Raw genomic sequence first — 15,412 nt, 5'->3', positions numbered from 1 at the left:
AATACCTACATTGTAAAAGGTTGCATGTTTATAATGCCTGATTTATTTTTCTATGAGAACAATTAGTATTATTATTTCACCATTGCTACAGCCTTAATAAACACTGACAGTTAAATATACTGAAACCTAATATCATTTATGTATGTATGTATGTATGTATGTATGTATGTATGTATGTATGTATGTATGTATGTATGTATGTATTTCTTGCTTTGTTGTTAACCTACTGTACATACTGGTATACCATATCATATCATCCTTTAACCCTGATTTACTGCATTGGGTGTATTAGGGCTGCAGCTCATTTGCAGGATTGTGGACATTGTATGTGATCACTCACAAAACCAAGAGATTCATTGTATATTTACTACATGAAATGTAATCATTAGGAAAGGAGGTTTCTTTTAAAATAGGTTTTTATTTCATTTGTGACGTTTTCTATCTTCTTTTACTTATTATTTTTTATGTTACATTCAGATAACTCTCTTCATTAAAAGGTACACAGAGTCCTCTAATATTTTGGTTGAAATTTACTTTGCAATGTACTTTTTGTAATTATGACATTAAACATTAGATTTCAAGTTGTCTTAAACTACTACTACTACTACTACTACTACTACTACTACTACTACTACTATTACTACTCATAATCATCATAATAATACATGCTACATTGTTAATTCTACTTATTTTTATAAGAAACAAAACCTGTTGGACATGCTATTAAAAAGAGAAATTACAACAGGCCAAAGGCATTATTTGGTATTTAATTGCAAGTTACAATAATATAAAAACTGGCAATGTTGTAATAACAAATAATGTGTTCATTAAATTAGGTAGATTGTTTATGTCGTTAGTCTGCTCAGAAAGTGGCCCTGTTTTGTAGTTTCTTTAATAAAGTAGAAAGTATATATTGGACGGTAGTTCAGAATATTGTTATTGTCTTCTGCAGGTGTCTTGAGATGTGATGCATCATCTCCACCGTATTCCCAGCAAATGACAGCTGAGGTCCCACAACTTCTTAGCAGATCTGTCATCGGCTGCAGCTCTGGAGCAGACGGTCGGGGCACAATTGCTGGTTTAAGAAAGAAAGACACTTATATAAAGATGTGCTGCACCAGTAAAACTATACCACCTCCTCACACTAGGCTGGTATTCTAAAGAAAGGTTTTCAAAATGATATTTCACAGTTTATTGATTGTGTATGAAAGCTGTATGACTTTGCACAGTAGGGTGGTGGTTTCCATATCAAGCGGTTCAGTGATATAGCAGAGCACACAACCATAGCAATCACTTCTTGGTGAAGCCAGTGAAGCTGAATTCAAAATTCTTAATTTCACATGATCTAACATTAAAGACACATTATTATTTTGTCTAATTTAGGGCTCAAAATTTAAGTTTCAAAATTCTCTACATAAATGGTCCAGTGCAGTGATACAGTACTTAACATAATCCAAAAGAGCCAGAATAGCTTGAATTCATTTTTTGGTGGATTATAATATGATATATACATTTTCAAAAGGTATGATGGAAAATTTTTAGTTTAAATATTAGCAATGTTGTAAGTAGTGCAATTATTAGTAATCACACGTTATTGTGTCTTTTTATTTATTTATTTATTTTAGTTTTCGTTAAGGATAAGCCACACATATCAGAATGGAACATGTCCTCATTTACTTTACCCATTTCTCTTTGATTAATAAAAAAGTGCTTTTTGTATTATTTATTTATTTGTATGTTTTTACCTGAAGTAGCCTCCATTCTCCAGATCTGGGGTTAAGGCACAGTACAGTGTGGTGTAGGCTCCCTCTGCTGGTGTTTTGATGAGGAAGTTAAATGAGGTTATGAAAATCTGGATGAATTGTTTCATGTGTCGGATTGCTTCAGTGTAAACTGCACCAGGATCTACAGCATACACTGTTACTCCTGTGCCTGTAAACATGATAGTGAACAGGAAATTAGTTAGTCATTATTCACCAATAATTTTAACTGATTCACAAGTGAACGAGCAAGTCATAGTTTTGATTTGATTTAGATTAGTATCTTATAAATGGTTCAGAGAGTAAATATATATCTGTAAGCATAGCTACATTATAAGAAACTGTGGCATGCACCTCAAAATAATTGTTTTATTAAGTTTCCAACTCATTCATGTAGAATTAATTATATAGCAGATAAACTTAATGTCAAAGTAAGGATTTCATCATGTTCAAGATGCATGGTGGTGATTTCTATCCTGTAGTACACTGTCCTGTGACATATGAAGCAGTGAATTGTGAATTGCATATTCATATATTCATAACAGTGACAGAAATATTCTCAGGCAGCTATGGGCAGAGCTGTTGATACAACTATTCAGACCTTAAGGAAATAAAAGTAGAATTATATGAAAATGATTATATCTTAAAGTTTCTGTATTCTGCCTCTATTTGATTATCTTTATACAGAGAATTATACAGTATTACATAAATCTTCCCTATAACCATGACAAAGTACAATAGTTTCGATGAGCCTCATTATTCACATTAACAGAGAATCATGAGGACATTCTAGAAGCAAGATGTGACAGAAAACATCATGCATTCCTGATGCTGAGACCAATGAATTCTACATGGATTTAAATCCATTTTAAAGTTGTATATGACCTACTTACACCAATAATTCAGATTGTCCATTATAACTATTAAGTAACTGTGCCACTGGTTAACAAAATTGTACTATTATGTTCACATTGAAATGCCTTTACCTTTTCGTGAAGCAGAAACTTTAGAATGGTGTGAAGCCCCAGTGAAGACAGTTGAAAACAAATGCAATGTGGGATAAATTTGTGGGCACCACAGTTTATTAAACTGTGCCCATTCATTCCAAACTAAGGCAATGTATTATTTGTTGATGGTCGATTGTGATTTATTAATACCTATGCAAATATTCATCAGAATTCAGACTTTTCTCTTAACAGCTAAGGCCCAGATCTAACTCAAAGTTCACCCATGTACCGATTGCAAGTCATACACCAAGAGTTAGCGTAGTAGTCAGGGCTTTGCTCTATAAGCAGAGAAACCTTGGTTAAATCCTAGGTTAGATACTGCTCTTATACACTTAAGCAAGATATTTTACCCAGTTTGTAGAGTTTTGATGCCTAATTACAGTGCTTGACACACAATTCCATCTACTCAGGTTTTGCACATTTACTGATTGTGATAAGTTATTTTCACTCAATCAGCTTGTAATTAGTAAGCCCACGTAACTACAGCCTGGCCAGAGAGCTGACTGTTTTGGTGCAGCAGTATTGTACTCTGGAGATGCTATGATTGCATCCCCAGTTCGGCACAGTGGAGCAGCACCATAGCATTACAATTTTACAATCGGACCGAACTGCCTCCCTCAAGTGTGTTGCTGTGGTATGAAAACCACATGCACAGGCAACATTGGCCTTGGTTGACTACTGCTTGGGGCAATATTCATCTGGATTTTTGCTTCTGTCTCTTAATTTAGGGTAAAGCTTTAAATAAATACCATATACCATAGTGTTTTAAGTTTACTCATCAGAATTAAATACTGATTAAATACTTTTTTGTTTATGTATAACTTTTTTTGTTGTTATTGTTTTTGGTTCCTGACCAGTCATTTTCAAGTATTAAAGGCTTACCGCGTAGCTTTCTCGACAGCTCCCGAGTGAAGAGAACATTGGCCAGTTTGCTCTGCACATAGGCTTTCACTGGGTGGTAATCCTTCTCACTGTTCAGGTCATCAAACTGAATCTTTCCCATGTAGTGTGAGACTGAAGAGACATTGATGACTCTAGAAGGAGCGGACTGCTTTAATAGGTCAAGCAGTAAAAACGTGAGGAAAAAATGGCCTGGGAAATTAAGGAACAGAGGAATGTTTGAGTATCAGCTTGAAAAGAATGATACATTTAAAATCAGAAACACATATCTTACACTACAACATAACTTGTGTAAGATAAATAATCTTTATTTTATTTTTTGCATTGGACTCTTGTAGACCTGGACAAATTAAAACTCTGACCCAGCCATCACTCACAAATGAAGAAAACAATATCTGATTGTGTATTAGCATTAGGTATAAAGAAGAGTCATCTTGTCAATCAAACATCCACCATGAATTATTTTATGGTAATCTCACATTGAAGGGTCATATTTTTGCATGGGAAAGCATGTTCTTCTGCCACCTTAATATGTACAGTTATACCAAAGAGTAATACACCTTCAAACACTAAACATAATGTACATCCTAAACCACTCACAATGTAGATAGATAATCCTACAATAAGCAGTTCCTGATAAATTGACAGATTTATATATATATATATATATATATATATATATCTATATATAAAGAACATCTAAAATAACACTTTTCCATGTGCAACAATAACAAAATGTATTTGCTATTTGCTATTATTATTATTATTATTATTATTATTATTATTATTATTATTATTATTATTATTATTATTATTATTATCATAATTTCTGCTAGTAGATATGTATTTTAAAAGGCACAACTTGACTCCCTTAATGTATTACTCTTTCTGCAGATTTGTAACTGCAAACAACACTTTTTGCTGTATTATTTGTAATTTACTTAGCAGACGACTATAACCAGGTCAAGTTACAGTTGAAACAAATTACACACGTTTCACGATTAATCATACAGTCACGGCACTTCACCGGGTCATGTAAAATCTGTGTTTGGCAAGTTTTTAATACACTCGGATATTAACTGTTTGTGGATTTCACTCCATGCTGCCAGGGGTGTTGCAAGGGGGTAGGCATCCCAGGCAATTGCCTGGGGCCCCAGGCTGGGGGGCAAATGGGAAAACTCCCCCCCCCCGCTCCCACCGGCGAAAGCACCGTCCGCCCCCCCGTCAGGAATTATTTTGCCTGGGGCCCCCACATATTCTAGAACCGCCACTGCATGCTGCTAATAAAACTAATTTCTACAGACGGTGGAAACAGGGCATAAGTAGGCATGGGAGTGGTGCTTAAATGGATATCCCCTTTAATTCAGTCTCTATACTGTACATACCAAGATGATTGACTCCAAACTGCATTTCATACCCATCAGCTGTAGTGGTATAGGGGCACATTGCCACTCCCGCATTGTTAATTAAAAAATGAATTGGCTCCTCCACTGAAAGAAATTGCAAAAAAAGTTGTGCATCATATTTTGCATTATATTATATTATATTATAGGTTTCTGGGGAAATATACATATAAAGTATAAAAATACAGGCACCTTAGGCTAGAGGTCCCGCATTGCCTAGATAATGTAACATAGGCCTTGCATTAACTAGATGAAAGAATCTTCAGACAAACAGCTTGCCAAAAAGTATACTTTTATTTCCAACTGCCATGTAGGATGATGTTCTGATCTTGGCCAAGCTTCAGTTCTCTCCTTGCAGAACTATTTTCAGAGCTGCATTAATTCTGGAAACATAAACAACACTGCACAAATGCTCTTAAACTATAAATATGCAATATCATAGTGCTGTTAATGTCAATATTCTCCAGTATTATCAGCTCAGTTTGTTCTAAAATATGTAAAAAACTGCAATACACATTTAATATGCATTAGTTTTAAATGCCTAAACCAAAGGCCACCTCGGAAAACAAAACAAACACTTACTGTTGTAGATTTGTTCTGCAAATTCACAGATGGACTTGGTGTCAGAGAGATCCATTTTGCACGGAATGACCCGGTCATTCCCGGTTTCTTCTATAATCTCATTAACTGCCACTTTAGCCTTCTCCATATCTCTGCATGCCAGAATCACCCGAGCTCCTGTAGAGGACAAGGGATCTTCTCTAGTGCTAGCCAGTACAGATCATGTATTCTTTACCCGCACTGAAAGAGCAGCTCTAAGTTTACTCTTTTCACATGAAACAGAACAATTTAAAAATACACACAAAGCCACTAGATGATCAGATCAAGTGCTCTATACCTGGAGAAATAGTCTTACAAAGAAAGACATACTGTAAACTGTTCACCAATTATTAAATTGCCTTTTTAAAATGTAATTTTAAGTTTAATTTATTGTAGGTAGGTTATAGGTAGAGCCCTGCATTTTATTTGATTTGCTTTCCTCCCCAGCAGCACAGCAGCTATGGAAATTTAATTAAGGGTACATACATCCCTTTATTACTAAAAGTGTTATTGAATATTATTAGTTACAATGTGTACAAAAATAATGTAAATGTTTTAAAGGAACACATTATTTGTTAATTAAACAGTAAAAACAAGCAAAGAACAAAAAGCACTAATTCCCATAGAATTATATAAAATACTCAATTCATAACATCAATGCTGTAACATATTACAAAGATAATATAAAAATCGAATAATAATCAAATATTCAGCAGTGAAAAGGCTCAATGGAGTACAGGGTTTGTACTTTGAGATTGGAGAGTGAGTTAAATGTTGGTTTAATCTGTGCACTGCATGCTCTGAGATTTACTGAGGTGAAACACACTTACTACCAGGTTAGTGCTATGCGTGTTTAATATTCTGAAGTTGCTCTACTAGCACAATCCTGCTCATTGGAAAAAGCTATCAAGTTCTACTTCATCAACATTTACACTGATCTGTGGTCATCAATGAGTTTTGACCAATTTAATGACTTCTCATATGCATCACACTTACTCTGAAATGTATATGACTGAACCTTTAAGTATGCTGTATTTCAGTCACGTAAAAGATGTAATTCCAAGACAGAAATCTACACATTTCAGTACCTGATAAAAACAAAAGAAAAAAAAATGTGATATGTACCCCTCCTGGCCAGGTCCTTTGCTGTTTCCTTCCCAATGCCAGTGTTGGCTCCAGTGACTATTGCTGTCTTTCCATCAAGCTTGACATCGGAAGACCAGCTCTTCGCAAAAACGTTTCTGAAAGTGGATAGTAAAATGGAATAGGATAAATTACGTAACTGGGACAAATATGCGTTATACTTCAATTAACTACGTTGTTGTTATACAATGTTAATAAACATTTTTGGTAATGCAACCTGAATAATAAACAATATCCTAAATAGGTTACATTAAAAACCACTAAAAGAGGTGCTGCACTGAATTTTACTTATTACAGGAACACTACAATATATAATTTAAAAATGTTTTCAATAAATATTTTGTTTTATATCAGAATGTGATAGAGCTACATATACAATAATTACAATACATTATTGCAAACACATGTTAATAACAAATGAGAATGTGGTTATTATTAATAATAACATAAATACTCATAGATATGTGTTGTTAGTAGTTTATTTGTATTATTTGTAATTAATAAAAACTATTACACAATACCAAATATATACACACACAAGCTTACCTACTGTAGAGGTCCGGTCTACCCCATTAAAATAAATGATTGCATATTTAATGTACTGAATGTCACAACTTTGAAATATCCTCTTACCTGATTGCATTCATCTCTGTATGAGCCGTAGTCACTCTGAAGTAAAATGGATAGATCTTAGCAGAGCCAGTCCCTAATTTAGCTTGGACGATTATGGTTCAATGGAGGAGAAGGAAGAATTTTGCAGTATGAGGGCATAGTGCGTAGAACTCAATTAAGCGACTGACATTTCTGCAAGCTACACACTCGTTTAATATTTTGATGTGAGGGGTGTTTGATACCACATCTTTTATTCTTGCTCAGGACAAGTGTTCTATTATCTCGATGAAGGAAAAGAAACCCCCCTTTGAACATGGAAAATGTGACTAATACTTTAAAGGATATCATTTTATACCCATGAAACTAAGTTAATCCATACACATCATGTGTGGAAGAAAACAGTGTCCTGCTCTGAGCTGAGAAACAGGGCTAGAACAGATAAGGGAGTCTTGGATTCAGAGGATATATTTAGGCTTTTACCTTCTCACACTGAAAACCAGTAGGTTACAGAACGCCCCGGTTCAGTCATCATAAAATAGGTGGAGGTTGATACATACCATCATGAATTTGGCCATTTTACTTTTGTATTAGTATTTGTATTTGTCTGCTTTTCGTCACATTATTCAATAAAGTAATCTAGAATCTAAAAAGCTTACAGCAACTTCATTGCTACAGTCTTTAGTAGTCCTGTAAAAAAAAAATCGTAATATGTTTTTATAATTTCACTAGAAAGTGAAGTCGTATGTAATTCCCTTTTTGTGGCAGGCACGTGGTAATGCATGTGACACATTCTTGGAAATACCACTGGTGTTAGTATAGATGGGATGGGATGGGAAGGGACAGCTCGGCAGATTCCTAGATTAAAATGTTGTGTTCTGCGACAGTGAGTTATGTTTTGTGTAAATGACTCAGACGATGCAGTTTAGTGATTGCTTATATTGTTTTTATTATTATGTTTGTATACATGTATGTATTTTTTGATGAACATTCTTTGCTTTTATATTCCATGTATTTCCATACAGATACTACAAACATATTAATAATCATAGCAAAGTAGAGTTCATTCAGTTTATCTTGCTCATCCAAATTTGGTTTCTAAAGACAAAAGTTATAGTTTGTGAAGCATCAGTTTCCTTCATGGATTCATGATAATGAAAGTTTGTTTTCCAGACATTCAATTTTTCTCCTGCTTATGTATGCCAAAGAAAATGTGTTGGAATTCCTTGTGTACTCTTGCAGCGTTTGTATTCCTGATTTTCAATAAGATAAATTTGTGTCTTCTTGGCCAGGAAGACGCATCCATTCAAGTTCCATTTCTGAAAGAAAATATAGGTGCTATAATAAATAAAGTCAGCTCTTTGTCCTTTAAAAACACTGCCCTATTCATAGGCTGAACAAAAGCTCTGCATCAATACATTGTGGTGCTTCTTGTGTCTGGGTGAATCTCAACAGAGATAGAGTTTGAGTCATACAATCACTGTTCCCCCCTCCAAAAGCCATTGAATTATTGATGCTGATAATAAATCATTGTGCTCAGGGAAAACATAAAAATACCTGAAAGGATTTATTCCCTTCCCTCCTCTGTTTAGATATGATTTGAAAGCATAAGAAGCTTTAAAAAATTATCTAAAACAAATACTTACATATACCAAATACAAAATGATCATAGTTGGAAACAATGCCATTAAGCCTAACGTGCCAACAAGGTACATCCTTTTATTCTGGCTTTCATCCGTCAAGCTTGAACAACCTATATAAGAGAAACAAAAAGTTTATAACAACATAAAAAATACTTAAAACATAATTACAAAAAAAAAAAAACTTTATGAAGCAAAAAAAGCTAAGTTAACTGAAAACACTCCACTCCACTCCACAAATTGAGCACATTCAATTTCTTTATACAAATATGCCTTTTTATAGTTTCAGGGACATTACATTGACAAATCTTACAACTGACAAATGATATCTATTCTTTTCAAATGATATTATTACTATATTTACTACTATGAATATTAGTAGGTATGGTAGTAGTAGTATGAAAACATGTCAGCTCTCATCTCTTCCCATTCATACATAGTATTGACTGTGTTGGCCTGTATGAGCTCTATGTCTACTGCTGGTTACTGGGGCAGAGAGGGAAGGTGTTTAATCAGTCCTGCCAAGATAAGGCCGTGTGTTTACACGATGAGCGCTGTGTGAATCACTGTATGATAAAGCCAAAAATAATAAAACATCAAAGGAATCTGCATTATTTTTTAGCAGTACAATATAGTGAAGTACATGGTCAGTGGCTTATCCAAGCTTCTTATGGTTAAGCTATTGAAATACTTCACAGCTAACATGGAGAGAGACAAATCTCCTTTCACATCCACCTTCATGCTGAGGGAGAGTCTCAGTCTAATCTTCAGAAGGGGGTTTAACACATTACTTCATTATTAATTTAAATAAAGAATGAATGAAGAGAGAAGAATATGGTATTAACTTATGAGAAGTTTAAGAATTAACAACAATCATTTTCATGAATACAGTTTAGCCACACATAGCTGTTTTTTTGTATCAATCTCTTAGTAAAAGAGAACTTGTGTTCTTAGTCATGTGTAATGAACGGATTGACATTTTTACACATCAATTTTGAGTGTACTGTTAGCGACTTCACAGTCATGTTTAGAAAAAAACCCCAGATATTTTCCAAAGGGGCTAATAAGTTGGTAGCAATGTTTTTTCCTAAATCTTCATCCACCTGATTTAATAAACTAGTTTATTAATTTATTTATTTCATAAATCATATCTTTAAAAGTTTTACCAAGTCCACATAAACGAATTTCGACTGCCAGACTTGTAAGGTGATTTCCAAAAAAACATGAACTGAAACTTGAGCCTTTCCATGGTTAAAAAATATATATTATGTGGGGTGGAGGTGGTCTTGATTGCCATGAAAGTACCTGTGACTGTTAATCTGATATCTTCTTCCTTGTTCTGTTGTCCCAGTGGCGCCCACAGTGAGCACCTGTAGATCCCACTGTCTTGCTGGGTCAGGTTTTTTAATTCCATTGAGAAGGCATCCCCTGATGGTAAACTGACTTTGTGTCTGAAACCACTGTACACACTAATTGAGTTGGTTCTCAGATTCAAACGGATTATCCCATTCAAGCCATTGTTTTCAATCACCTACAAATTATACAATAGTACAATAAAAGCACTGGCAACATCAAGTAACAACATTACATGTGTCGAATGTTTATGAAGCCAATCTTATTAACCAAGTCACTTTGCATAAACTTGTTAAAAGGATAATTTTGTATATATATATATATATATATCTTTACACTCCCCATTTTCGCCTGTTAGAACTTCTTAGAGGCGCAAGTCTTTAATATGGACATAATTAGGAATACAGGTATGTGACACCTATGAAATGAAAATAGGCAAACTATTATAATGTTCTGCATAAGTGATCATGATTAGACAAACCATATTACAGTACTACCAAGTTTTTTCACAAAATCATGAATGCGTTTTTAGAAATTTTGACATTTGTGACCATTAAAGTCTGTTGAAATACCCCTTAAATTGAAACTTGTAGAAGTTGTTAGGTGAAAATAGCATACAACATGAAGGAATAATGTGCATTTGAAAGAGCCTAGCCTATGTGTAGAAAAGTCTTGAGAAAAATTGTACCATAAAATTCGCACAAAAGGGCCATTATTGCATTATGCATGTGGGACCACTCAAATGAAAGCATACAAACTACAGAATCAGTTTCTGCATTGTGGATCGTGATTAGAGACACTTTATAGCAACACTATCACCTTTTTTCAAGATAAATAATAGCAAAAGTTTGAATGATGAATTATGACATTAATGATTTTTATGAACATGTTTTGGACAAAATGTTTTGGATCAGACACTGTTTTCTTGGAGTGCTAGTAAAACTATAACTGGGTGAAAAATTAAGGAGTAATAAATTAAAAATACCAATTCTCGAACTCAAGTAATTTGTTTTCCTCTACTTTGCACGATCTTAACAATCTTGCATCATTTGAAAGCCCCACATCTCTAGTTTCCAGGGATGTAAGGGTTGTATCCGGCTATAATAATGCCAGAGTTATTAATAGATATATTTCAACCCACTGGCGGGTTCAAAACAATGGGGCTGAGTGTAAAGAGACATAGGTGATGGGCAAAAAAAAAATCCACAGGCCAATGAAGTGGGAAGGCAGTGGTTCTGCATGGGATGAGAGACTAAATACAGTCCAAGGGTTTGCTGTGACTGATCAGATGTCTGTCTACTAGAATGGCGAGGTTGCCATGTGTATTCTATGTGTGTTTGCATTTCTAAGTTTATATACACAAAAAGTCTAGTTCTATACTCAGTTTCTTGCACCCAGCTCTGGCTTCCTTTCTCCATTATTAGGTACAAATTTGTTTGATAAAATGTATAGGCCTACTGGGCAAAGTTACTTAATTTCAGTTTCAACTCCTTCAGTACATAAATCACACATATTTTCTTTGCATCATTGCTGGGTTGTGCTTTTGAGTCAGTTCAACTTGTTTATCGTTAGTTTTTAGTTTCCAGCCTTGTCTATATAGGGAAAGGAATGATATGTGCACTACAATCACTATGTTTTTTTGGCACATACATATTCATATTAATTACAAAATTTTTCAAACAGGACCTGGGAGCCTGATATTTATTTCCAAAGGGTTCTCCATATTTCATACACATACATATACAGTACAGTGATTTTTATTAAACTGAACCCTTATCAAAATGATAAAAAAATATAAAGTTATATATTTAATTAATCACCATTAAATGTGTGCATGTAATCATTTATTTATTCTTACCTTGTACCAGCTTAATGCTCTGTATTGGATTTGTTGTTCAGACTTCATTGGACAGGTGATTATAGTGTCTTTCCCACAATTTGCAGTTATCTCAGCGATGGCTTTACTACAGCTTAAGAGATACAGAAAAACTACACAAGCACTTATAATGTTAGTTATTGTGAAAGACTCACACAAAAACTATGATATTAATTATATGAATTAGAAAAACTGAGAGAGAGCAACCAAAAAATCATAATTTATTTGAAAATGGTTTAACAACTCATCTGTGTATACAGTGGGTGAAAAAAGTATTTGATCCCCTGCTGATTTTGTACGTTTGCCCACTGACAAAGAAATTATCAGTCTATAATTTTAATGGTAGGTGTATTTTAACAGTGAGAGACAGAATAACAACAAAAAAATCCAGAAAAATGCATGTTAATGAGGGAAATAAGTATTTGACCCCTTCGACTTAGTACTTGGTGGCAAAACCCTTGTTGGCAATCACAGAGGTCAGACGTTTCTTGTAGTTGGCCACCAGGTTTGCACACATCTCAGGAGGGATTTTGTCCCACTCCTCTTTGCAGATCCTCTCCAAGTCATTAAGGTTTCGAGGCTGACGTTTGGCAACTCGAACCTTCAGCTCCCTCCACAGATTTTCTATGGGATTAAGGTCTGGAGACTGGCTAGGCCACTCCAGGACCTTAATGTGCTTCTTCTTGAGCCACTCCTTTGTTGCCTTGGCTGTGTGTTTTGGGTCATTGTCATGCTGGAATACCCATCCACGACCCATTTTCAATTCCCTGGCTGAGTGAAGGAGGTTCTCACCCAAGATTTGACGGTACATGGCCCCGTCCATCATCCCTTTGATGCGGTGCAGTTGTCCTGTCCCCTTAGCAGAAAAACACCCCCAAAGCATAATGTTTCCACCTCCATGTTTGACGGTGGGGATGGTGTTCTTGGGGTCATTCCTCCTCCTCCAAACACAGCGAGTTGAGATGATGCCAAAGAGCTTGATTTTGGTCTCATCTGACCACAACACTTTCTCCCAGTTCTCCTCTGAATCATTCAGATGTTCATTGGCAACTTCAGATGGGCCTGTACATGTGCTTTCTTGAGCAGGGGGACCTTGTGGGCGCTGCAGGATTTCAGTCCTTCACGGCGTAGTGTGTTACCAATTGTTTTCTTGGTGACTATGGTCCCAGCTGCCTTGAGATCAGTAACAAGATCCTCCTGTGTAGTTCTGGGCTGATTCCTCACCGTTCTCATGATCATTGAAACTCCACGAGGTGAGATCTTGCATGGAGCCCCAGACCGAGGGAGACTGACAGTTATTTTGTGTTTCTTCCATTTGCGAATAATCGCACCAACTGTTGTCACCTTCTCACCAAGCTGCTTGGCGATGGTCTTGTAGCCCATTCCAGCCTTGTGTAGGTCTACAGTCTTGTCCCTGACATCCTTGGACAGCTCTTTGGTCTTGGCCATGGTGGAGAGTTTGGAATCTGATTGATTGATTGCTTCTGTGGACAGGTGTCTTTTATACAGGTAACGAGCTGAGATTAGGAGCACTCCCTTTAAGAGAGTGCTCCTAATCTCAGCTCGTTACCTGTATAAAAGACACCTGGGAACCAGAAATCTTGCTGATTGATAGGGGATCAAATACTTATTTCCCTCATTAACATGCAAAACAATTTATAACTTTTTTGAAATGCATTTTTCTGGATTTTTGTGTTGTTATTCTGTCTCTCACTGTTAAAATACACCTACCATTAAAATTATAGACTATATACTATTAAAATAATTTCTTTGTCAGTGGGCAAACGTACAAAATCAGCAGGGGATCAAATACTTTTTTCCCTCACTGTATATATATATATATATGATGTATATATACAAATGGAAAAGGCCCCAGTGTTACTGCAAGTCTAATCAATAATGTCTACTTCACATTCTGTTTTATTTTTAATTTATTTTTTATCATAAGAAAATGAAGTGAGCATACAGGTAATTACATAATTTATTTCAAGGTATAACATCAATTGAAAATATAATACTTACAAAGAAGAAATGACATTCTCAGCAGTTGTGCTTACAGTTACAGGTACAGCAGTAAAATGAAAATGAAATCATTGTGTCTATGTAGTCATATTGAAACTGGAAGAATGTTTGTGGATAACACCGTTTAAATGTAATGTGAGTTACAGAATTCATACTTGTACTGCATGACCTCCCTCATCTCGAGATTTAAATTAATCAACATTATAATAATATGACTGGTGCCATGTTTATTAACATGCAAAAAAATATGTAATTTGATTAATTAAATGGTGAATTAAATAACAATATCACAATTTGGCCATTCTGTTTTGATATACTTGTATTCATTGGATAGAACACATTTTTTAAAATATATATTATTTTGTCAGACTTACAGAACATTACATCCTACAGACAGGGCCAAAATTGAACGTTCTCCTTGGTTGTGAGTGTACTTAATTAAACAAATATCCATCTATCTATCTAAATAATTCTAAACAACCTGACATGTTATGTATTCATATCACACATTTAAATTGCTTGTTATTACTCCCAATAGACAAAAAGGCTAAACAAATATCACATTTATGTTATAAAGTATGACACCTCTGGGAACTGAAAGAGAGTGTACAGTAGTGTAATTTATCTAATATGTTTTACTTTAATTATTCATAAGAGTGCATATGATCTGCCAATGAAAATGTAATAATGCAAATTAATGTTAAGTGATACGAAAGATACATTACCTCCTGAATTTATGGAAATGCACATATGTAGCAATCAGGCATTTTAAGTACATAGTATCTGTTATTTCAAATAACAGATTTTATAGGTTACACGATTTCCTTGGAAACTATAATACTTGGGGGAAAGATAAGTAACGTTCATGGTGTAAACAGAGTATCAAACTGCAAACCTGTCACATATAACCTACTCCAGATTGTGCTGCTGGTGTTCAGAGGGAAATTGTTTGTGCAAACCAGTGCAAACAGTATCACCTCTCACTTGTTTTAAAACTAACATGTACCAGCAGATGGCAGCAGAAGTGTAAAACACTGAGATGTGTGTCAGCTTCATGATGAGTAAACCACTGTTAAAAATGTTAAATATACCTTTCATA

The 15,412-nt window shown here is 34.9% G+C and overlaps 1 protein-coding gene across 1 annotated transcript; it reads right to left on the bottom strand.

The window, feature by feature from the left end:
- Window positions 1-438: 438 nt before the first annotated feature.
- On the bottom strand, window positions 439-7,624 carry LOC136767826 (retinol dehydrogenase 11). The gene is made up of 7 exons (XM_066721859.1): window positions 7,447-7,624; window positions 6,796-6,911; window positions 5,653-5,808; window positions 5,053-5,157; window positions 3,650-3,859; window positions 1,746-1,932; window positions 439-1,075 (listed from the first exon to the last, which is right to left on the bottom strand). Exons 1-7 carry the CDS (start codon window positions 7,458-7,460, stop codon window positions 973-975), a joined length of 891 nt encoding a protein of 296 aa, XP_066577956.1. The 5' UTR covers window positions 7,461-7,624; the 3' UTR covers window positions 439-972.
- Between the last annotated feature and the right edge of the window lie 7,788 nt (window positions 7,625-15,412).

Source organism: Amia ocellicauda, chromosome 2 (genome assembly GCF_036373705.1).
Source record: "Amia ocellicauda isolate fAmiCal2 chromosome 2, fAmiCal2.hap1, whole genome shotgun sequence".
Taxonomy (NCBI): Eukaryota; Metazoa; Chordata; class Actinopteri; order Amiiformes; family Amiidae; genus Amia; species Amia ocellicauda.
Note: the sequence above shows the minus strand (reverse complement) of the source record. Positions and strands in the feature narration are given on the sequence as shown.

Coding starts and splice junctions, on each gene's coding strand:
- LOC136767826 (XM_066721859.1), bottom strand. Junction 5,158..5,652: donor TGCAGAACAAATCTACAACA/GTAAGTGTTTGT, acceptor AATTTCTTTCAG/TGGAGGAGCCAATTCATTTT. Junction 1,933..3,649: donor GCTGTCGAGAAAGCTACGCG/GTAAGCCTTTAA, acceptor TCATGTTTACAG/GCACAGGAGTAACAGTGTAT.